This window comes from Anas acuta, chromosome 2, assembly GCF_963932015.1.
Source record: "Anas acuta chromosome 2, bAnaAcu1.1, whole genome shotgun sequence".
In the NCBI taxonomy this organism is placed as follows: domain Eukaryota; kingdom Metazoa; phylum Chordata; class Aves; order Anseriformes; family Anatidae; genus Anas; species Anas acuta.
The window spans coordinates 98,738,072-98,762,522 of record NC_088980.1 but is presented as its reverse complement, the minus strand read 5'-3'; the positions used below and the strand labels follow the sequence as shown (position 1 = coordinate 98,762,522).

The 24,451-nt window shown below is 36.9% G+C and overlaps 1 protein-coding gene across 14 annotated transcripts in view; it reads right to left on the bottom strand.

The window, feature by feature from the left end:
- Window positions 1-9,583, bottom strand: part of NETO1 (neuropilin and tolloid like 1) — an 82,848-nt gene extending 73,265 nt beyond the window's left edge. For 8 of the 14 annotated variants that reach the window (XR_011092873.1, XR_011092874.1, XR_011092876.1 and 5 more), the window contains exons 1-3: window positions 8,737-9,583; window positions 5,109-5,162; window positions 3,490-3,627 (exon numbers count right to left, since the gene is read on the bottom strand). Coding sequence is in view for 9 of the 14 variants with exons in the window: in XM_068671370.1 (XP_068527471.1) it covers window positions 3,490-3,627; window positions 5,109-5,162; window positions 8,737-8,764 (220 nt within the window). In the remaining 5 variants the exon portion in view is untranslated. The remainder of the gene's footprint in view (window positions 1-3,489; window positions 3,628-5,108; window positions 5,163-8,736) is intronic. The other 6 variants (XM_068671365.1, XM_068671366.1, XM_068671367.1 and 3 more) reach the window with 2 other exon arrangements.
- Window positions 9,584-24,451: the final 14,868 nt, after the last annotated feature.

Sequence of the window (24,451 nt, the reverse complement as noted above, 5' to 3'; positions counted from 1 at the left end):
AATTAAATATGTTGAAGCTATCTCATAAAGTGATTGTACTTCAAATATTAAAATTTTCCATATTTAGCTTCTAATTTTCTTTCTTCAAAGATGCTTAATACCATGGAAAGACTTCTTAATGCTTACATGTCTTGTCATCTTCTTCATCTAATTATCTTACACAAGTGCTATCTTGAGATTTTATATTCAATGAAAATAAAAGACATTAGGTTCCAACTTGCAGAAGAACATTTTCAGCAACAAACATGCAATTAAGGTTTTAGTTCTGATCAGCCTCTAGGTCTGCATAACTGACAGCTGAAGTTAAGCAAAAATATCTGTTTCAATTTATGCAACTGCATGGAAATGAGACACTGAACTCAACCCCTGCCCACATCTATCTGGGCTGTACAGAACTGATAGTCCTTGATATTTCTGGTTGTTTGGCTATTATTGGCAAGTAAATCACTTATAACCTCCTTTTAAAAGAAGATTCTTTCCTCATTTTAATGAACACTATTTGGACACAAAAATCACCATGAAATACCAGAGGACTTTGACATGAGATTTTTCATACAGTGAAATGTCTAGAAACAAGGTGTTTAATGATCTTAAGTCAAAAATATGGAAGACCTTCAAGAGAGCTAACTTTAAAAATCCAAAAGTATATACAGTGAACGATTTACTTTATATCTCCATAAATCAATTCAAGTCTATACCTATAAATAAGCTCTTAGCTATTAAAATAAATAAATAAATAATAAAAACATATAAGATTCCAGATTTTCAAACCAGTTCTTAAAATATATTGTGTAAACTACGTCTATCCCACTCCCCACATATTTTTAGCACCAACAAAAACTGTTCCTACAGAAACTCCTGTGCATATATCTCTTTGAAGCACACGTGCCAAATTTTCTGCAGTCTGGCAAAGGCTGCTGCTGCTGCTGCTGCAGTTGTTCTGAGCAGCTGTGAATTTTGCCAGGTAAGAGTCATGAATATGCAAAACAAGGGTAAAATTGGGGCCAACAGGGAACGTAATGTGTACACTCAGCTATTTCCTACATTCTCTATATGCCCAATAAGACTGAACCAAAATAAATAAATAAATAAATAAATAAATAAATAATGCATTTTGAAAGGCAGATGGGACTCACCAGAAGTTCCTCTATAGCATAATAATTTTTGTACTGAGTCCATGACTTCTGGATGACCTAAAGGACTTATTTTAGAAAGGCATCCAACCTGGACTTCAAAATTCCTAGCTGTTCCAACAGCTAATTGTCATTACTACCAAAATAGAAGAAAAAAAAAAAAAGGGGGGGGGGGGGGGAGGGGGAGAAAAAGAAAAAGAAATTTCTAGCTGTTTGATCTTCTTATGCTGATCTTCTTTGACTGCTAGTATAGGCTCCACTGCAATCAAAAATGCTTTTCCATTTTAGAAACTCACAGTGTATGATCATGGCAATTTTTGCCAGCTCTTTTACTTTACCAAAGTAATTTTGAAATGATAAAAGGTTTGCATACATTTAAGATGAGCTAAAATACAGGGGAAAAAAATGTATCTTGAGATTAAATTCAATTTTATTACAACAGACTACATGCTGCAGTCCTCACTCAAGTCCTTTATAGTCAGTAGGAATGGTGTTTGAGAGAAGCCACCAGAATTTGCTGTAGATTGTGTATGATAGCAAAAAATAAAATGAAGGAAAGAAAGCAAGCAGACAGGAAAGAACCTGTTGATCCATATATGTATTTAAATTCAGGTCACACAGCTGTCAGAACCTACCACACTGAGTTATCTAAGACATACAAAGAGGAGATAGGAATGTGGGGATGCTATGCTGGATCACATTAACAGTCCCCCTAGTATGCTACTAGATATTCAACAGCAGAGAGAAGCTATTCCAAGTTTTTTGAAATATTAATATTAATTACAGGAATCATAGGTATATAGAGATGTTTCTGGTTTATGCTCAGGTTTAACAGATGTTTAGGTTCTGGATTAGCAAAGATTATCCACTCCATATAGGAAAAGTTTTTCACTTCGTTATATTTTTCAGTCATATCTATATGTTGTAAAAAGAATGAATTTGAACAAATAAGTTAGTCTAACTGCTATATATATATATTGTGTATATATATGTATATATGTTTGCCCTTTGGTGTGTCTCTTTTTGCCTTTTTCCAAAACAGTCACTTTTTAAAGTATGGTTACTAAGACATTTCTATTTATTTTGGTGACTTTTTTCAGACATATCTATTCCTGATATTTTTAGAAGACAGAAACAGGTAGAGCTGAATAAGTTGTGCAGTATACATGGTTTTCACCAAATTACATATTGATGCAGCTGATATTATCACAGATTTTAAGCTATGCAGTTAGAATCCAAACTTTAGCACATGGTTGGACACACAGTAGTAGAAAGCAAGTGTGTTGTAAGAAATTATGTGTTGTTTTCTTTTTTGTTGTTGTTTTTGTTTATATATATATATATATATATATATATATATATATATATTATATATATATATATATATAATTTTGTTTATATATGTATATAATAAGAGGTCTATTGAATTCAGGCTATTTCTTGTACTGCTCATTACTCCAGACTTGTCAACATGGAATTTCATCTTCATCATAGATGTTTGATTAAATATTTCCTTTAATTGTTCTTAGACATTTCTAATTTATTTTAAAACAGTCTATTTCAATAGTGTATTAAGCCACCTTTCAGCTTATTACCTATATTTTCATAAGCAAATAATTAATATGATAAAGACATGTCTTTACTATAAAGAACATTCAAACACCTTCTTACTAATGAGAGGAACAACTCATGGTTTAAGATACTGGATTACGGTTTACAAAAGTGGTCATATTTTGTTTCCATAACTCTTCTCTTTGATTATAAATATCTCCATGCCTCAGTTTTCTGAAGATGAGATAGGCTTACTTTGTAGTCAATAATTTGTATTGACTTAGTAGTCAATAATTTGACTACTATATACAAAAGACATGGATTTAGCTTTTTTTGCTGTTGTTGTTGTTTGTTTGTTTGTTTTTCCTCATTCCTTTCATTCACTTCTAAATATTCTGTCTTCTGCCATGTTACAGCATTTTAGATTCTATACATTCTCTGAAAATACTGAAATAATTATACTGTTTATCACTAAGGAACTCCTGCATACTTACATGAGATAATTTATTAGTAGTATCAGAAAACAAATCTAGTATTTGCAAGTATTTCTTGGTATGTAATGCAACTTATTTAAAGGAAAGGGAAAGGCAAGGCAGGGCAAGGCAGGGCAAGGCACGGCAAGGCAGGGCAAGGCACAGCAAGGCAAGGCAAGGCAAGGCAAGGCAAGGAAAGGCTTTTCTAAACCTTGCTTCTTGAAAAGATTGATCATGATCTTACAGGCTTTACCTACTGTTTACATATAGCAAAGTAAAATACATTTTTGAATCAGTTGAAGATAGAATACAAAGATTATTTTGTTGGTCACCTTCAATAATGTAGACACACTCTCTGTCAGGAGGATATTTGTTGGGATAATTGGGAGAAGTGAAGATGCCTCCTTCTGCATATTTTGTCCAAGTTCCGCACTGCACTGGTTTCTGTCCTTCGGCAGTAGTCTGCTTTTCTGTGAAATGATCACATTAAATATTATACAGTTAACTCAACTATTGTTATGTCCCTATGAAGCTTTGAACTCTCTTAGAGAATAAAAGAGTTTCTTCTCTTGGTGGTCTCTTCTCAGCTTTTTTCTTTTTCGACTGTGTATGATCATTGATCTGGAGGGGAATGAGTCAGTGCTTTAAGGATATGAACCTATAATTCTCATTGAAAACATAGCTTTTTTTTAAACAAAGAAGAGGCTTGGATGTCTAGGGGAAGTCATACTTATATTGCTTTTTAAATAACAACCTTGTAAGAAAAACATGTGCTCAAGAATGGGAAACATGAGTTTCCCACTCACATATCTCAAAAGACTCAAACATGTGCCTTGTCAGCAAGATACAAGCTGTTAATACCAAAATACGTCAGTCACAAAATCAAGAAAAAAATAAATAAATCACATCATACTGATAGAATGTAAGAACTGTTTTTATTTTACTGTGGCTTGACTCTAGATTCACCTGGCAGAGATGGATGGAGGAAATCCTGGATTCTGATTCAAAAATATTCCTTATTTTTATTTTGCTGTTTGCTGTAGAATTAATAATTAGCTCTGGGGTCACAAATCACAACCCAGAACTTTCCTCTTCCTAGATGAGTCATCAGAAAAGAGAATCAGTCCTTCTCATTTGCTTTCTTCCTAGCCCTGAAACTCTTGCATTCCTTTCAGCACACCCTCTGAGAGACTGGACATAAAGCTTTGAATCTTTTCAGGTTGAAGGAGATGAAGAATCGCTTCTGGATAGTAGATTCTAGGAAGGGTAGAAATTTCTAGACGTTACCCAGGCCTCCTGGGCAAGGCCTCCTAAGTGTTGCTCCAAATCAGGTGCCTCTATCTAACTGTTCTAGCTAACTTTAGCCTCTCGTGTTCAGAGATGAGTTGTTTGCTCTTATGATCAATGCAAATGGATACAGGATAATTCTTCCTGTCCTGAAACTTCTAAGGATGATTTTAACCACAAGAGATTTGCCTTGTACTCTGCATGCATTTCTCTTTCTTCATGGTCTGTATCCAAACTAAGGATGGTGTGGATCTTAATTTCCTAAAATGAATTCAAGCCTTCAGGGACTGAGCATGCAGACACAAATTCAGACACACACTGTGCTTATCATCTCTCCCTGCATGGCTGTCACCACACTTAACATCCAGGGTTTTCAAGAACCTTTTTCTATACTCAAAACTGCACAAGGAGCCAGGATACCTAATTTCAGATTTTGAATTCTACTTCAACAATCAAAAAGACTTTAAGATTAGACAGCTCAGTACCCAATCTGAACATGTCAATCTGGAAGGATGGGGGGGGCGGAGGGGGTGGGGGGTGAGAGAACTTTACAGCCTTTGCAAGAGTCAGGCTAAGCCTTTAATTAGATATAGCCATGGATCAGGTCACTAACTCACTTCGGGCTTTAATATGATGTCTGAAAAAATGTCTGAAATTTACATACCTGTTCCTTTTTTGGTTGCCCCAGACAAATGTAGGATGATTAGACTTGCTACAACTGAAAGAGAAATATACATTAGATGATATAACAGTGTGATATGGCCAGCAAACAAATCAACTGTAAACACCTATCTGAAAAGGATATAAATTAAATTACTGTACAAAACCAATGTTTCATTTACTTGGATTTTTTTTTTATCATTTTTTTTTGATCTGCCTATGTATTTATCTCTGTGAATGTATCCAAATTAAGAGAAGTTTTTGGCTTAAAACAAAATTTTCAAGCATTGATGTTTCCCTCTTTAAAAAAAAAATAATATTAGAAGAAAACATTTTACCAATATTTATATTTATATAATCATCAGTTGGTTCAGTAATAATAAAAAAAAAGGCTGTATTTATAGACAGAGACCTACTCAGGTTCAGTGTCACTGGTCTCACTTAGGCCCCTTGCCATGGCATAATAATATTTGAAAATAAGTACTTTCATAAGCTATGAAAAAAGTGAGGGGTTGTCTTTTTCCATTGAGGCATATGCAAACCTTTGGTGAAATAAATTATTGTGTGTGCTTAACAGTCTCATTACTCTAGTTTGTTTGACTAGACAAGGGTATGTTGCTTTATGCTGCAGTGAATTTGCAGTCTATTTTACAAACAAAAATCTCCTATTTCCAACCATACCAAGACAGCTGGGGCTTGGGAGCAAATGTGGATTTTAACTGCAGATAATTCTTGAGTTTCTGGGTGTTAAGGCTAAGAGGGAAAAGTTCAGATCAATAGCAATGAGGCTGGTTTGGAAGACCAAAGTGACTGGATAGCTACCTGATGAAGCAGACATGCACTGGTGGTAATCATATCTTTCTCCCATCTCCTGTGTCCAATAGCCAGTTTGGCTATTGGAGAAAGTGGGATAGCAAGAGCATGAAAGAACAGGTACATGAGTTCCTGGAATGCTCAGAATTTTGACCCCAGATAGTTTGGCATAAAGCCCAGACATAGCACTCAGACTGCACTAAAGTTAGAGTGGAGATGAAGTTCCTTATTTATCCTGAGTATTTTGAATTGATCTGCTGCCATTTGTATTGTTGACTATGACAAGGAATTGATGGACCTGTAATCTTTAATAAATGTAATTGAAAGACATATTTTCTTCTTCTTATCTCCAAAATCAAATCAAATGCCAAAAATCATCAAGAGCTAGTAAGAAGGTACCCAAATGGTCCTTTTGAAGATGGTGCTTGCATACTTTCCAGCTTTTTTTACTGCAATTGTGTGCAATTTTTACCTTGAAGGAAGCAAGTCTCTTTGTATTTCCCATATTCTGATAACATGGAGATCTCTATTTCTATGCCTCTTCCTGTATGACAGAGGGCTTTAGCTCTACATGATGGCTAACTTATTAAAGAGGTAAAGGTCGTAGTGCTGGGAAAATGAAGGCTTGGCAGCATATTCACTATTTCTTGGTCAGGCTCACAGTCCCCGTGTCTTTTTGAATCCCCCAGCTAACAGAGACGGATATTGGCAGAGCTGGTGGCTAAAAACTCTTCTGTGTCATGGGCATTCAGTGAGAACATTACATCTTCTGCTCAGATCTGGATGCTACCCAACCATTCATGCCTTTACTCTCCTCAGGGATAGATTCTGGAAATACATCCTAGCTGGGACTCTGTCCATCAGCTATGTCAGAATCTGAAGGCAATGAAGGATTCACGCATTCACTAAGTTGCTCATTTACTTAGCTGGGTTTCATGCAGTGAACATACTGCATCTATGCCTATAATACTCACTAGTCAAAATCTAATTTCTTAATATTTAAGGTGGTTTGTTGTTGGAATATGTAGCCAGCTGCCAACATTCTTTCTTCTCACAAATTTATAAAAGCTCTAATGGAAGGTACAGCAGCTAAACAAACCCTACATGAGAAATGTTTCTTCTTGGGTAATTAATTCATATATTATTCTAACAGCTTCCTTTCAAGTATTTTTATCTATTAACACTTCCCTGTTTTTCTGCATGTTAAAAATTGAAGTTCAGAGAATTAAAGAGATTCAGTCCAAGTTAACGGGACATTATTACACATATGAGAGCAAAAACACAGGTCTTTTCAATTCCAGCTGTTACCACTAGAAAGAGTGCTTCCAAGTTGCAGAGCCATGTTATTCCAAAGCAGGGAGCTACACTTACACATTAGCAAGCTAGTATTTGTTATTAATAAGGAGTCAAAATGGTATTGATAATAGAATGTAAAATGTAATAGATAAGAAGAGACTAAGAGACTCTAAGCTTATTTTCAGCACATATCATATCCAGCATTTGGAGTGAAATACTTCTCCCATATTAAAATAAATAAATAAATAAATAAGAAAAAAAAAAATCTTCTTGATTTAGTAGCATTAACACCACCATTACAAAAATATGTATGATGCCAGAAAGTAATTAAAATTATGAGCTTTATGGGAAAAGATAACAAAATATTTTTCACTCAAGCAGTCAAGATAGTCCATTTTATTCTATAACCCCTTGAATTTTTCTTTCCCAAACAATGGGAAAAGAACAGTGTTTCTCACAGACGTATAAAATAAAAAATAAAGAAGAAGAAGAAGAAGGTGATGATGATGACTCCAAAGAGATTAGTCACAGTCTTTTTTTCATTCAAAGCTGTCACTTGGGAAGCTTTGACAGTACTGTAACAATATTGGCATTATCCGGGTTTGGGAATTATTTCAAAGAAGTTTCCACTACATTTTTGTTGCATTCTCTGTCTTCCTCATCCACTTTTCTCTCCTAATCAAGAGTGTAATTATAATCACGCTTTCTATTTCCACTGATTACGCATCTTTGCATCTTCATGGATCCATGCATTTTTTTTTCATCACAAGTTGTATATTAAGAGATTTATCACTCTTCCAGGCAGCTTTTCAGAGGATATGATTTGGCATGGACACGGTTTAGCCTAGCAAAGAGTTTTGGGAAAAGCAATACCTGCCCATAGCACTGCTGTTTTACAGGTATGGGCGTAGGGTGATGAGCTGAAATGAAGGGGCCAGACAAGCCCCTTCAGCAGAGGGGACCCTCTGCAAAACTGTGGCAGGGGAGAGGGTCCTATCCACGCAGCCCGAGGTTTCCGACGAATAATTAACGCATTTGGCGGCCTCCGTGCCGCTCCGAGAGGATTTATCCCGAGGGGGCCGCCAGCCTGGGACCCCGGCCCGCCCTGGCTTTCCCCGGCGCGGCGCTCAGTGCTGCCCCGTGGATGAGGGTTCGAGTCCCGGCCAGGGCATCACAGGAGCGCAACCGGCACTAGGGTCGCCTCTCTCCATTTACCCCCACCATGCCAAAAAAGACCAGACGCGTCGCGCCTGGGTGACAGCCACCAGCCCACACGAGCGTGACCGTGGGGCTGACAGATACCTACCTCCCTCTGCTGTACCGCAGAGTGATGGGGAAGGAGGTGGTGCGGTTGTTTGTTTTTTTTTTTTTTTTGGGGGGGGGGGTTAGGGGAAGATTGCCCCCAGGGCGCGGAGTCTGGGCGTCCCGTTAGGCGAGTTGGGGAGGCAGCGGAGGGTACGAGCCCGTGAGCGGCGGCTGAGCTCAGGAGGGGAGGGGGCAGGCAGGAAGAGGGACATACTCACTGTGAAAGAAGCTGCGCCCATGGGTCATGTCTGTGCCTTACACAAGGGGCTTCGGTCTCCACTAATTCCATTTAGATACGGGAGGACTTCCAGTGACGGGGAGAGGATGGAAGTAGGAAAAGAAGAAGAAAAAAATCCTGAAGCCCACACACACAGCAGAGCAGAGCAGCCCTTCCTCTCGCTCTCTCTCCCTCGCCGCCCTCCACTAATCACCGCCGGCTCGCTCCCATCGCACCCGAGCTACCGGCAGCACCACCAGAAGCGTTGCATCGCGGCGGCGGGCAAGGCGGCGGCGGCGGCGGCGACCCGCGCATCCAGGTGCCGGCGGGCGGCGGCGGGGCGAGCCGAGCCCCTAGTCACCAGTTTCATACAAAACCAAAAGCAGATCGAAGCATTTCCTGCAGGACTCCGAGCCCAGCGACTTCCAGCCCTTCGGCTTCTTTTGATGCATTGAAGAAGGGATTAATGGGTCCGTCATCAGCTCCCTGTGCTTGCTCCTCTGAAGGGGTGGGGGTGGGCGGGAGGGAACCCAAAGAGGAGGGGTGGGGGGAAGAAAGATTTACCAAATAGGGGATTTAGTCATATTTATGTGCAATGCGATTCTTATTAGAGAAGAAATCCTTTAAAATCGAACAAATCCATTTTGCAAAGCCCTCTCCCTATGCGTTGCATAGTATCAAGTGGTTGCAGTGTCAAGAGGATGAAAACACATTGCAGCGTCTCAAATCCTTTCTGGTAGGGATGGACTGAGATAGAGATGGATGAGGATAGAGAGATGTCCCCTCACTTCTCCAGTCCAGGGCGAGAAGCAGAAGAAAACCCTGGAGACTCTTCCATTTACTCAGTGCAGAGAAGGGGAGGGGAGGGGAAGGACGTGAGGGTGGCGGTGGTGGGGAAAGAATGATTTCAAAACTGGGAGAGGAAGAGTGACAGGAGAGGGATCGTTTCCCCTCACCTGGTCACTTTATGGATCAGACAAACCGCTCCTGAGTTCCTCCTTGAACTGCACCCTCCACAGGGAGCCTGAAAGGATTTTCCCCTCTGAGAAAAGACTTCTCCATTTGCACACACACGCACGCACAGACACAAGCACAAAAGGGAGCAATAAAAGTTTAGCTGTTAATCCTCCGGCCGCAGATACAATGATTGCCTCTTCCAATCAGCCCAGAGACGGCAGAAAAATCTCTCCCTTTCTCTCCCCTCCTTCCCTTCCTCAGGCTTATCTTCCTCCCCGGCTACATCTCACCCCAGACACCTATCCCTTTGAGGTTGCAGAGGGCTAATGGCTAGCATGGGAGCACAGTAGGGAAAACATGTTCATAATAAGAGTAGTGAGAGGAACTGGAAGGATTTCAAAGGGATATAGAGAGAGAGGAGGAGGAGGAATGGAGGGACAGCAAGGGCAGCATCCCCTCCCGGACGAGGCAGCCAGGATGCACCCCTGGCTGGGCAACGGGATGAAGGGGGCGGCGGGGGGGGAGTGCTGTGGGGGGGAGGGCGGCGGGGAGGGTCAGGGATTTATGCCACCGAAGTGCGAGGGGATAGGATGTAGGATGGGAGCCCCTCGCCTGTCCACAGCACTGCTGCGGGCGGGGGGCGACCTCCCCGGCCCCCACAGGCCGCGGCCAGCAAGGACTCCCCGCTCCTCTTCGGCCGCACCTGCAAGGAGAAAAGTCTGGGAGCGCACCCCTTCCGGGGGGCCTCTGAGGGGACGAAGCTTTAAAAGGAGCAGGAATAAAATAGATCCGGGATCCGGCTGTGCACGGATGAGGAAAGGCAAAGGGGAGGCGAGTGCGGGTCAAGAGGCGCGGGGCGCGTTTGCAGGCGATCCCCGCGGCTGGACAGGAAGGGGCAGTGGGGAGGGACAGAGAGAGAGCAGTGGGGAGACCTGTTGTTCTTAGGGCGGCTTTTTAACCAGCTCTTTATTATTATTATTATTATTATTATTATTATTATTATTATTATTATTATTATTATTATTATTATTATGAATTTGCTCCCTTAGGGACAGGGCTAAACTGCAAATTCGAGAGGTGAACGATGAGAAAGCCTAAGGATGACATTTTTTTGTTGCTTGTTTGTTTTCAGCAAATCTCTGTGCTCTAAGAAAGAGCATCATTTTTTATTTTCAGCCTGTGGATTCCCTGCTCTGTATTCTGAAATCAAGAATATATCTGCCATCGATTCTTACGAATGCAGCCAGTCAGCAATAGCAGCATGTGCTTTTTTAGTCTGAGGTGATCTTGGCTGGCACAATCCACCCAGCCAGCCATCACCTGAGCCAGCCAGGGTGATGCTCTGAGCATTTAAAAGCCCTGTTGGGTGAGAAGGCCACAAGATTCAGCTACGGGGCTCTGCAATACTCTCCCTATCATAAAGAATCTAGAAAAATAGGAGTCCATTAGAACATTCACCTATGTTTTGTGTAATCTTTCTCACCATTAGCAACATTGTCTACAACTGTTAATCTTAATAAACTATTCTACTCTGCTTTCTAGCCATCTCAGCTCTTTCTCCGACCTTCTCTATTCTCTCCCACCTCAAGTTAAAGTATTTTATTTGTGCGGTAATTGAAAGTCATCTGATTTATCCATAAGATAAACTTCTAAACTACAGATGTGTAGAGGCTGCCTTAGCCAAGCAACAGTAGGCTAACTGAAGCAAGATAGTGTTGGAAACAGCCAGAGTGTTTATAGACAGTCAGATATTTCTTCTGCAGGATGATGCAGCCATCCATATGGCTAAGTTTCAAGTTATAGTTACTTTAAAAAAAGGTAATAGAACAAGTAGGCACAAAACAGCTGATTTTGCTCTCCTGGGAAAATGTGCTGCATCATATCATATAAGAGTGAGCTTCAACATTTCCCCTTTTCCGAGTTAGTGGGTTTTCTTTAAAGGTCTTAGATTTCTTTTGATTGGCACTCTTCATTTGAAGGACACCACTGCAATAATATTGACAAATAGCATGTACTACATAGCAGATATGTTTAAATTATGCCAAAATGTAATTGGTAATTGTTGCTGCGGAGTAAGACATCCACAAAATAGCTGAGGAATGGCCACAGTGACCATTGTCTGTTCTGCTAATGAGACCTTAAGGGGATATGTTAGGATTTGCATAGCTGGATGCCAAAAACCTTGTTCAAATGTGTTTGTAAGCAAGAACACAGGGGCTGCAAGTTACAGACCAGTCAAAACCACTTTCTACCTAAATAGATCTCCCTCCTGTAGAGAGTCTGAAATGTTGAACTTCATACAGTCTTCACCACTACCCTTTTTGGCTTTATGTTCTATTTTGTTACAGAATCTGTTTGGTATGTTTTCCAAAACAAGAGTTTTGGTAAATACTCTTTCTGAAAAGGTACCAGCTCACCAGCCAGTGTACACCTTTTATTACACTGGTTTTACATGGGTAAATATTTTATAATAGTGAGTATTTTTTTTACATCTTTAACGAGCCAATATCATACCCTCACATTTTTGCTAAGTAGTAAACTAAAAGGGGAGAAAAGGATTCACATTTAATAGAGCATGAAATGCTTAAAGACTTTTTTTTTTTTAATAGGAAAGATTATTGATGATAAACAATTTTCTCAAATGACATCTAAGTATTGTTTGGAATCTTTTGGTTTTCCTTGCTAAAATTCCCATTATTATTACTTTTTGATGCTTTTAAGGTTGCTGTGTTTGCTTTATTTGTTTTGTTTGTTTGTTTGTTTTAGGTTTGAAGCTAAATTTTGCATTTTCGTTAGAGTACGAAATGTGTTCTTTGATTCAGTAGATATAGCACAACGTTATTCTTTGCAGTTTTAACCATCAGTTACATAGCAATCTCTCTGTATTCTGCCAGCCCTCTTTCACTTTCACAGCTGAGTTTTTCTACTGATTTTTATGAGAATTTGCTTGGATCCAGAAGATTTTATTCAGTAGGACATGGAGCACTTCCTTCCTGTAGTCAGTCCTTAGGCACTGATCATCCTGAGGATGGTTAGTGTGGTAGAAAAGAGAACAACCATTTGAAGATAGAAGCAGTATGGAGGACCTTTTTGGCTGAGAACTACAAAATGGAAAAAAAAAAAAAAAAAAGACAAAAAAGTATGAAAATATTTCTGACAGTTCTGTCAGAAACAGTAGTGTACAATCTCTCATTTGGAGCTAAGTGAGGGTCTGGACACTTTAGCAGACAGAAGAAAAGCTTTTGCCTCTGGAACTCTGTTTTAGTGGTGTCTTGCTTTCTCTCTTCTGTATTTAGTCTCCATGTTTATACAATAAATAGAAGAAGAAAGCACTGGGGGAAGAAGAAGCGTAAGGAAAGAGGTTAAAAGTACTTTCTCCTTTTTATGATAAGGGAGAAAAATTAGAGATGAGAATTGAAGTATCTTGCTTTCATTTGTAACAAGTAATAGAATTAGACAAAATATAATTATTTTCTCCTTGAACCAAATGGTATCTTTTGGACAATTACTCAGTCTCAGTTAATACTTTTGTAACATGAAGGTATCCTAGGTAGGACATTATCCCAGTAGCTTTTTCTGTTAAAATATTTTTTTTATTAAGACAAAACTAAACCAGCATTTATACTTTTTCTTGGTCATTTCAGCTTGTTTCATCCTAGTCATATTCTGCCATTGCATACTGTTCTATGTCACTTAATAACTACATGAATTAATTCCTCTTAGTGTAGATAAAAGACTGAAAAGATTCAAAGTAGCCATGAGTTACTCCCACACTCAGAAAGAACACCTTGAACTGCAATAAACAGATAAGTTCTGAAATGGAGGAGACTTTGGCTTACTGCTTTATGAATAGCAATCTACCCTGCTGAGGATGGGAAAGAAGAAATAAGAGAATGATATTTCACTTCTCTACATTTAAAAAAAATAAATGGTGTGAATTCTATGCTGACGTATGTAATCACAGATGTACTTTTTGTCACGATCTTGTTGTGAATGGTTGTTGTTGCTAGAACGTAGCAAATCCAAATGAGATGCTCATAATAATACAGCTATACACGGTGTGACATTTGGAAATGCTAAAATGAATCACCAAGCCAATCAGCACATCTACATTCTTGCTTTGGTTAAGATTAGGAGTGTGGTTTTGAAGTTATTTTCCCAATTGCCCCCACTTACTGCATTTTGGATTGCAAATCAGAGCAGTCTATTTCATTACTTATGGATGAAACTAAACTGAAAGATGAATTCCAAGATCAGAATCTGTTTTCCAGATCCTAAAGGGCATGCAGTCCACAGGAACCGAGTTATGTTAGTGCATAATAAATTCCCCCAAAACAGATACAGACAAGGTGTGGAGACAGACCATTTCACCTTAAGATAAGCTCTCTTTTCACTGACTTATTCATAAGTGTGGACTTGCCCACTATTTCTTTCAGCTGGGATCAAAGCTAAAACAATGGAAACCACAATATACTCTTTTCTTTTTGTGATGAAACACATACCGAGAGGCAGAATTTATATATCAGACGGGTTGCTGTTTGATATTAGGATAATGGCATCTTCTGGTCACTTCAAATAAAATTTATTTTCTTGTTATCCATTTCCTGGACATTTGTAGACCTCTCTCCTGTAAGTGACTCTGGGGCTACACACTTTCAACTGAATATCCTGAACACAGCAGGGGTAGAGCACCTCTTCTCACTACCTTTTCTTGGAAATGTAAGAGTGTTTCCCTTCTTCAATCCAGCTTGGGTGATAATACTTAAATATCAGAAGAAAACAGTTACATCTAGACAGAGAAAGAAGAAAGATCTGCTTTTTATCTAGAGTTACTCATAATTAGCCTAGGATTTACTAGGTGCCACTTGGACTATGCATGTTATATACATGATACCTCATAATTCAAAGAGGTAATAGACTTTTCTTTCTACAGGATGCTTTATTATTATTGTTATTGTTGTTATTATTTATTACTATCTGATTTAGCCTCACTCTGAAATTGAATTAATTAAAAGGTTGTGTGATACAGGAATTGACAAGCCTGCTTATTGCACACAGTCTTATTAGGTTTTTCAAGAACAGTGGTCTCAAAACAGGGTGTGCACACTCCAAAGGGTTCACAAGACAATCCATTGGGGTGGAAGAAAAAACATTTTTTGTACCATTAACAATAAAATAAATAAACAAAACAAAACAAAATAAAAGAAATATTGGTTTAAAAATAATGTTTAATTCATCTTTACCTCATTTTTTTATTTCTGTTTTTAATATATTTTATCATGTTCACAATACATTAGTATAGTATATAATTTATGAATAAATAAATGTGCATATATTGGGGTTGCATGCATGCGAATTTTAAGAATTCACAATCTAATGCCTTTGGAGATCACTGACCTGGAAGTCAACCTATCATCTCTGGAGTAAATGATACTTGCAAAAGTGCTAGTCAGGATTCCATTTCTGAGTCTGAGATACATTTTGCACATGGGTTTCAAGGACTTTTGATTTTACCATTGAAGAATAAGGGTGATTCCTAGCAGAATTTATGAGTACAGCATATGTGGTGGGTTTTCTTCTTTTGTTATTGTGTTTGTTGTGGTTGTTTGGTTGGTAATTCACATATTGGTGAATTGGTTTATGAGTTAAACATAGACATTTCAACATGAAAGAATGTTTGAAATTCTATTATTATTGGAAAAATATGGAAGTTGTTAAGCAGAAATATTGAACAGTTCTCTTTTCCAATTCATTTAGTAGGGATTTTTGTAATTTCTACTGTTGCCAATATAAAGATAAAAAAAAAAAAAAAAAAAAAGGACTAGAAAAAACTTCTAAATAATCAGTTTTCAAAGAAGCCACAAGAATCTCATGGCAAAACTGAAAAACTGAAATGGCAGCAGCTAAAATTAATTTTGAAATCTGTATTTTTCTTCTTACAAAACTTTTTTTTAACCTTACAACATAAAGAAAAAAAAATTTGAAACTGCTACTTACATTTTTCCTAAAAAATTTCCAGCTCGTTGCTACACAATAAGCATATTAAAAGAATGTCAAAATTTCTTTTACATAGGTCAGTCTAATTCAAATCATAAATATTACTGTAAAAAATATTTACTAAAAATTGAGATCACATAACATTAATTTGCCTATGGAAAATTTGGATCTTTATATCACAGTTAAGGTTGACTCTTTAAAACTAAAGACCACCATATAAATGATAATTGGTATAATTAATTAAGACCTATTGCAAAATCAAATGCAACAGTATATATTTTATGCATTCCTAGAAAAAAAAAAAAAGGAGTTAAGTAAATGTTAGGTAAATTCTTTAGGTAAAGAATTACAACTATCTGATATTTATTATGAATATCACTATAATTAATTACAAATATTTTATCAGTCCTTCTATAATTACTTTATTATTAAACCTGCTATTAATACTAAGAAAGACTATGTGTTAGATTCAAGAACAATATGAGGTATTAAATGATTCAGGATCTAATACTATGTAATCATTCAGGCTAGTTCAAAAGTACCTATTTTTACATCCTGAAAATAATCCCTTGGGTGCAAAAATATGTTCCTGTTGATTCATATTTAAACAAATAAAAGTTTGGGAATTTTTCAAGACTGCAAAGTATGTAGGTCATCTTTTACTTTTATATCCTAAACTGTATTTCAAATTTCTAAATCTTTCTAAAATCAAACACTACATATATGCATAAACACAGTCATATGCATTGCAGAATTTTTGAATTAGATATTCATAGTGGCAATGCTTTATATTGTATAACAAAGATTAGAAATAAGTCAACTTTAAGCTTTCTAACTTCACCTTTTTTGAACTATGCCAATTCAAGTATGAACATTCATACAAGGCAGAACATATTTAAAATTTTAATTTCCATATTTACATGAATTAAAATAAGGTCATGCAGAAATCTTGCTTAACCTTAAAAAATAGGGGGGATGGGAGGGTGGGGGATGAATTCTTTCCATATGATACCAGCTGTAGAAAATAATCCAAATTAAAGCATCTGATAAAGCCATGACATTTCCAAATGCAGGAATAAAATATAAACTGTAGGATGGATTTCTCAATATAATCATGTGACTGCATACTTAAGAAAACTCCAGTGCCCACAGCAAAGAGTAGAAGCTGCCAATGAGGAGTTTTTTGAGAGTGCAAGTAGGACAGTTCTGGGCCTCACTCCTGTTGCTCTTCTAAAATATAATCTTCCCTTTCAAGTCATAAGGTAATAGAACATTTCTCCTATATCATCCCTAACTGGTTACATGCAAATGTTATAACAGACCATTCATTTGCCTATCAGTCTGCCATGTGTAAATGGAAAATGTCTGGAAATAACTATTGTGGTAATGAAGCTTAATGATTGATGACATTGGGACCTTGGCACAATATACAGGTAAAGTAGACTATACATCGCTGTATACATATGTTCCAGTGGCTTATTAGCTATTAGCTGATTCATCTGCACTTAACTCTGAGACATTTCATTACACCTTGTAATGAAACAAGGTGTTACACTTCCTCATAAGGGGGTGTCGAGAGGCAGGAGACCTTTTCTCCATTAACACCAGCGACAGGACCCGCAGGAACGGGGTTAAGCTGAGGCAGGGGAAGTTTAGGCTTGACATCAGGAGGGGGTTCTTCACAGAGAGAGTGGTTGCACACTGGAACAGGCTCCCCAGGGAAGTGGTCACTGCACCGAGCCTGACTGAATTTAAGAAGAGATTGGACTGTGCACTTAGTCACATCGTCTGAACTTTTGGGTAGACCTGTGCGGTGTCAAGAGTTGGACTTGATGATCCTTAAGGGTCCCTTCCAACTCAGGATATTCTATGATTCTATGATTCTATGACCTTTGCCTTCTTCCTATAACTGTATTTAGGAAAAAGATATCCAAATAGCAAATGGGGTTCCCACCTGAAAACTGTATTTAAAAATAGTGATATGCATAGGGACTGTGAAGATACATTAAAAAGTATATGCTCTTTAATGTATGTTATAGTAAAGTTGAATTTATTTATAAAGAAACTTGCAAAATTTCCTGAAGCTCATTAAATATTCTCTTTGCCATTAACAAAAGAAATTACTCCTTTTTTAAGACTGAACAGCACTGTTTCTACTACCTAATACTGTGGAATCTTAAAAGAGTTAATTTGGAAAGTTCAACTATTTTTTATTTCATTAATGTTCCATTGCAACAATGTGATTGAATGCATTTTTCCAGGGGATAGTTAATAGGACTCAATTTACATTTTAAGGCAAATACTCTTTTACACTAGGGAGGCAGGATAGGTGTTCTTTATTATTTAAGTGGAATGTTTGTAATATGTAGAAAGAAGAGCATGAATCTAGCTGTCTTGTCAAACATTTTTTCTTTTTGAGAGAGTAAGAAAGGCAGTGTCTGGTCACATATTTTGGACTGAAGTTCTTTATTGTTACATACAATGAAAATACTGTAAACCTCATCAAAGGATACTCATTTATAATGTCTTAGAGAAAAAGAATTTGAATGTTGCATGTTATTTTTTAACTGCCAAATCAGCACCTTTGTTATACCTGAGTTATATATGAGTTATATACATATGAGCACATGAGTTATATATGCAGTATATAATTCAAAGCTACAAATAAATAAATGATGTATCAATAACTAGATTGAGATGACAGTAAAAGAAGAAGAGTTACACAGGAACACTGAATTAGATGTAGATACCTTGCTTGGTCAGCAGTCATAAATCAACAGAATTTCATTGAGGCTGTTGGATGCACATTTATCAGTCTAGCTGAAGTTCTGTATTAACTATTAGTTTCTAGATTAGCACTAGCATTGCATTGTTCTTCTCTTAACCTTGGGGTGGAGAGAAGAGGGAAGGCTGGCAGGCTGTGGAAAGGTGACAAGTGAGACATACTTCTAATAGATACTTGAATACCATTGTAGACAACTCTTCTCAGGTAAAAAAATAGACCATTATTAATTTTTCAAAATACAGGAAGCTCCACTATTAAATATCAAATCAACATCTGGCAGTGAACATTAAATACTTCAGTGGATCTGAATTCATATAACAGAAGTACTTGGCAATGACCTTTGACTGATTCATTCAGGATCATGCCAGCCAGTTACACCCTCCAGCAGGTGTCTCACCTTTAAACACAGTGACCATGAGTGAAAACAGAATCACATGGAGGTTCTAAGAAATACAAGTAAATCCAAGCCATAGCGTCCCCAAAATGGGGACAAAGCTGTTGATTTGGGAATATAAAAAGCACTCCAAAGAGTCACTGCCCCAGCAGCACTTACACAAGTATATCTGGCAACTGCTACTTCATGGACGGTTCATTACCTTCCCAAATATCAAGAACGGACTGTTGCTTATGTATCGCACATGGTTCACACAATCAGTCCTTGTCTGTAATGGACACGCTAATACCATTACTTGAATATTTTTGCTGCTTCCAGAAGTTAGTTGACTTATGTGGAAGCCTGCTTTATTAATGCCTGAAGTTATCTGGGGTGTTGCTCTTGTTCTGTATACATGGAGGTTTTGGTTTTAGGACACTAGCACCAAAATATTCTAAATGGGGGATAATATTAGTTGGTATTCAGGCAATCATTTCTGGAAGAAAAAAAAAAAAAAAAAAAAAAAGTCATTATAAATACAGAATCTTTCCTTGACTACTGTTTGCATCAGTACATTGTTACCAGATTAAATTTTTACTCAATTTCCAGTTTAAAATAAATATCTTGTCTTTTAAATTCTAAAATATTTTTCCATAGTTAAATAAATATGCTAAAACCCAGCATTTTTACTACACATCTCCTTCAAAATGCACTGTTTCTTTCCAAGGGCTAGGTTCACAGAAAAGTAATCATCTATATTTAAAGTCCTCACTAGGGCAAAATTTAGTATCATTAGGTCAGTAATGCTAAGATTGGTTTGGATTTCCGTTTCTTGAATGGCCTTTCATTCACAGTTCACATATGCAAATTTTCACAGAGGTCTTCATGGTTAAATTAGTAGTATGCAGCTATACATGACATTTTTTTTTTAAATTATAGTTCTGCTTATTCAATGTTTTCTGAATCAGCTTTCTAGAATGAATAGCCTCAAGTTTAGCTACCCTATTTTAAAACTGCCAAACATTATTAGCAAAGCAGAGAAGCAGTTCAAAAAGTAATTAATTCCAGGGCTTAGAGTAAACTGCTATTTTAATTAAAAGAACACTAAATACTAATGTTCTGCTTCTTTGTACTTACAACATGAAGAACATTCTAAATCAGTTATGTTTAATACATTTTAAATGTAAGTTGAAATATATTAAAGGCATATGTTGAGTTCCTGATACTTATAAACTTTATATTTATATATATATATATATATATTTGTGTTAGATTATACACCATATTTCTTGCTTATATTGGGACATTTTTTCTTTTTGATTCTCTTCCAACTTGCACTGTATAGGAAAATCCTTTCTAAATTTACAGCTTTACCAGGTTATCCAAAATTTAGGTTTACATTAAGAAGTTACTCTATGTGTGAAGAAGTTTTAGGCAGTTTGGTTTATACTACAATTTTACATTCTCCTGTTTGGTGATTCTGTCTCTTTGTGCAAAGCTTTGAAATTCTCAGTAGGTTGCCTTCAGTGTGCCAAGAACCACAGAATAGCAGCTCCCAGTCCAGCTTCAATCCCACTTGCTGCTAAACCCTGCTCCATCAGGATAATTGCCATGGCCTGAAGGAGCTTGAGCTACAAGGCACCCATGCGAAACATGGTTTATTTTCTGGTGCTATCTCAGGTATCATGTACCAAGCTCCTTTGCACGACACAACATAGGTCTGCCTGTTTATTTATATTTGTCAGGTTTATTTCATCTCTTAGTTGAACCACAGTAATGCACTTCATGTCAGCATGGAAATTCCCATGTGGAGAAATTCTAGCTTGTGCAATAAGATATTAAAGGCACATACATTTGGCATGAACAAGAGACTAGGCCTGTCCTTTCCTGTCCATGATACTTGGCTTTGCCTTACATTTCCAGCTGAGTTGTTTCTTTATGGCTAGAGCCTAGGGAAACTAAAATATTCATTCAAATTAATTCAAATTACTTTGAATTAAAATCATAGAATATCCCAAGTTGGAAGGCACCCACAAAGATCATCAAGTCCAACTCCTGGCACTACACAGGTCTACCCAAAAATTCAGACCATATGACTGAAACCATAGTCCAAACACTGATAGGTTTCGTGCCATGACTACATCCCTGGGAGGCCTGTTCCAGTGTGCCACCACACTCTCAGTGAAGAACCTTTTCCTTATATCCAGCATGAACTTCCTCTGTTGCAGCTTGACTCCATTCCCTCGAGTCTTATCACTGGTCACTAAAGAGAATAGATTAGCATCTGCCCCTTCACTCCCAGTCATGAGGAAGCTGTAGACCACAATGAGGTCTTCCCTCAGACTCCTCTTTTCCAGGCTGACCAGATTAAGTGAATTGTGACAACACTCATTCTTTTAGTTAAAAAAAAACAAAAATAATAAAAAAATATATATTGCACTTTATAGACTAAGTCCGTAAGAGTGGATAAAGCTGTGGGATTTATGTTTTTAAGGAACTGGTACAAAGTTTTCAGATCACCATTAAGTAAAAGAGAAGCAAAATATTCCCCTTTCTTCCCAGATCCAACATTCATTCCTTTGATCCCATCTTCAATAATACACTTTTAAAGAGTTGGAAAGGAAACATGTATCTTTAATATGAGAAATCTCTGCAATCTCTTCATGCTGCATTCTAAGCAATTATCCAAATGTTGACCACAGTCATTTATTTCACTTTTTTACTTTTTTCTGGAAAATACAGTGCTGGATGGAAGATACTTTTCCTAAAAGATTTTTTTTTTTTCCTGAAACTAACATGTTGTCAGAAGATGTTTCACTTCAACAAGTCATTATGTTTTAATGAAAAATAATAATGATAATAATAATAGTTTCCATGAAATTTCTCCCCCAAAAAATCCTAGACCTTCCAGATTAAGATAGTACATTTACTATATATATATATATATATATATACACACATGTACATGTACATGCATATGTATATATATAGAAAGCAAAAAATAGCAAACCATTCCACTTCATACTCCAGACAGCAAGACAGAAAGTTGTCAAACACTCGAGTGGTATTAGTCACACTAACCGGTATGCTTATTTACTAAAACTTTGTGGCTCAGGTGTCAGGTTAGGTCAGCTGCAGAATTTGAGAGAAGAAAACTCCAAATCTAAAGCATAAATATCCATACCGTGAACATTATTGAACTTGGCTTCTGAATTTACATTACCAGCAGAGATACACAGAGAGGGATGTTTAATAATTCATTCTCTGGAGTTTAACCATTCATTTCTTTGACCATTCAGTGATCCAGGATCAGTGAAATTTGTTTTTGATGTACTACACATGGAATAACTGTTCTTTACCTACAGATAAAATTTTATGTCATTCTTGTGCTGGGAGAAAAATTTGTCAGGGCTACCATGGGCAGGCTACCATAAGACAGAATTTTTACAAGCTACATTATTGTCATATGACATGTTAGTATTGGTCTAATGTTACTGATATGAACAAATACCTTGTATGGTGTATAAAGGCTTATCAAGAGCTTTTCTGCATTTTCAATTTTAAGGTCCATTCTCAGTTTCTTATATTTTTCTAAGCTTTATTCATCTGTGTAGACTTTTTCTGCCAAGTACCCGGTTCTATCTCTATACTTTTGAAAAATGTCAAAAATGGTTCTGCCATTTCTCAGTCTGAAGTAAAGTAAAAATATTCTCTTCAATAATTATTTTCTATAATTATTTCACTGATAATTTTTATAGAGACCTTATTTTAAATAGAGAAACATGAATTTCTTTTAAATTTCCAGTGACTTGTGCAAATTAATAAAAGTGTACCAAATTTCCCAAAATTAGGAAACTTTGAGAGTATTCACTTTGGAAGCTTATTAAGGCTATCCTCCATCCATTATCAGAAAAGGAGGGAAATGATAGGTTCAAAGAAGCTAGCACATAACTGAAACTATACTTCTAGATGGTGCTATTGCTTAGCTCTTGTGGAAGAATATATATATATATATCTTTTTAGAAAAGAATTAGGTTATGATAAATTAATTACGTTGTATACTATTTATACAAAAAAAAAAAGCTCATGTTAAAATAACAAAAAATAATCTTTCATATTGTACTTGAATTTTGAATTTGAATTCAACTTTTGAATGTATACATGATATTTTCATGTACTTTTTAAGGTAATTTTCATTGTATTTAAATGCTGTCATATCTACAGTACATTGCAGTATTCAACACTATTGTTTTGATCTTTAAAATTAATACTAAAATGAGTCACAGAGCATGGAAAGACCTGTCAATTTCCATTGGCAATATTAAAGGAAAAAACAAAAAAAGACAGAAAAACAACCAACCAACCAAAAAAATAATGATACAATCCTCTGAGATTTGCATGTACGTATAATAAATCAGTTGACATATAATGACGTATAATAAATCAGAGAATAGAGGTCAAAGAGATCTCCACAAGTCAAAGTGGAAATAAACTACATCAGAGAAATGTCCTCTATAGGGTTATTTACATTTATTACCACTTACAGCATACTAATCAATTCCTAACAATCAGAATGTGTTCCCTTCCATTCAGATGCCTAATTTATTTATATGGATTTAAGAAGAAAGGCTTCACTAGAAATAAATTGAGGAATTCAGTAGAGTAAGTATTCAGAAAAGCTGTAGTTCAAAACCCTTTACCTGGCAAAAGTCCCAGGAAGGGAGCACTTGTGTCATCTATTCAAAACATTATACAGCTCCATTACTGCAGTCTCTGAGTATCTCAGAGCTTTTATTATATTTACTTTCAAATCTTCACAGAATCATAGGAAATAAAGCTAAGAGGGACTTCAAGAGGTCACTGAGTTCTCTGGCACAAGACAGGATCAACTACTATATCTTTGTCATTCCAGATGCATGCTTGTGTAGCCAATCTTTAAAAATCTTTAGTGAAGGAGATAGCAAAGTCTAGATGGGCAATTTATTTCCATGCTTTAGTAAATTTATTATTGGAAATAGTTATGCTAACATGTAACCTGAATCTTTCTGGATGCAAATTCACAATACATTGACAAAATACCACCAACCAATAGAGCATATCTAAGCATCACAAGTGGGCTTACACTGTTCTGAGTACAGCAGTATTGGTGAGCTGAAACTTACTCCTCCATTAAGGCAACTAGATTTTGCACTTAAACTGTATTATCAGTTTAGTATTCTCTGGCTCAGACATCACAAACGATATCAAAAACAGTTATGATAAAGCATAAACAAAGCAAAAGGTTTAAGTCATAGTACCTCCCTCCAAAGAGCCTGGAGAGGAGCTCTTTGCCAAAATTTTACTGCCCCTGTAAGCTATATATGGGATACTTTAAGTGATTTCTCAGTGGTTTATGGAAAGCATTGCAGCTTTAGTTCAGTTACACCATTTAAGTTGTTTGTGGAATGGGATACAACATGAGACTGCATGACTGAGACATTCAGGATGCCAAGTATTCCTCCATTTCTTTCCCAACAGTTTAGTGCAGCATATGAAACAATGCCCTTCACTACTGCTTGCCTTGCCATGTTGGCTGATACTTCAAATCAGAGTTTGGTTATCACA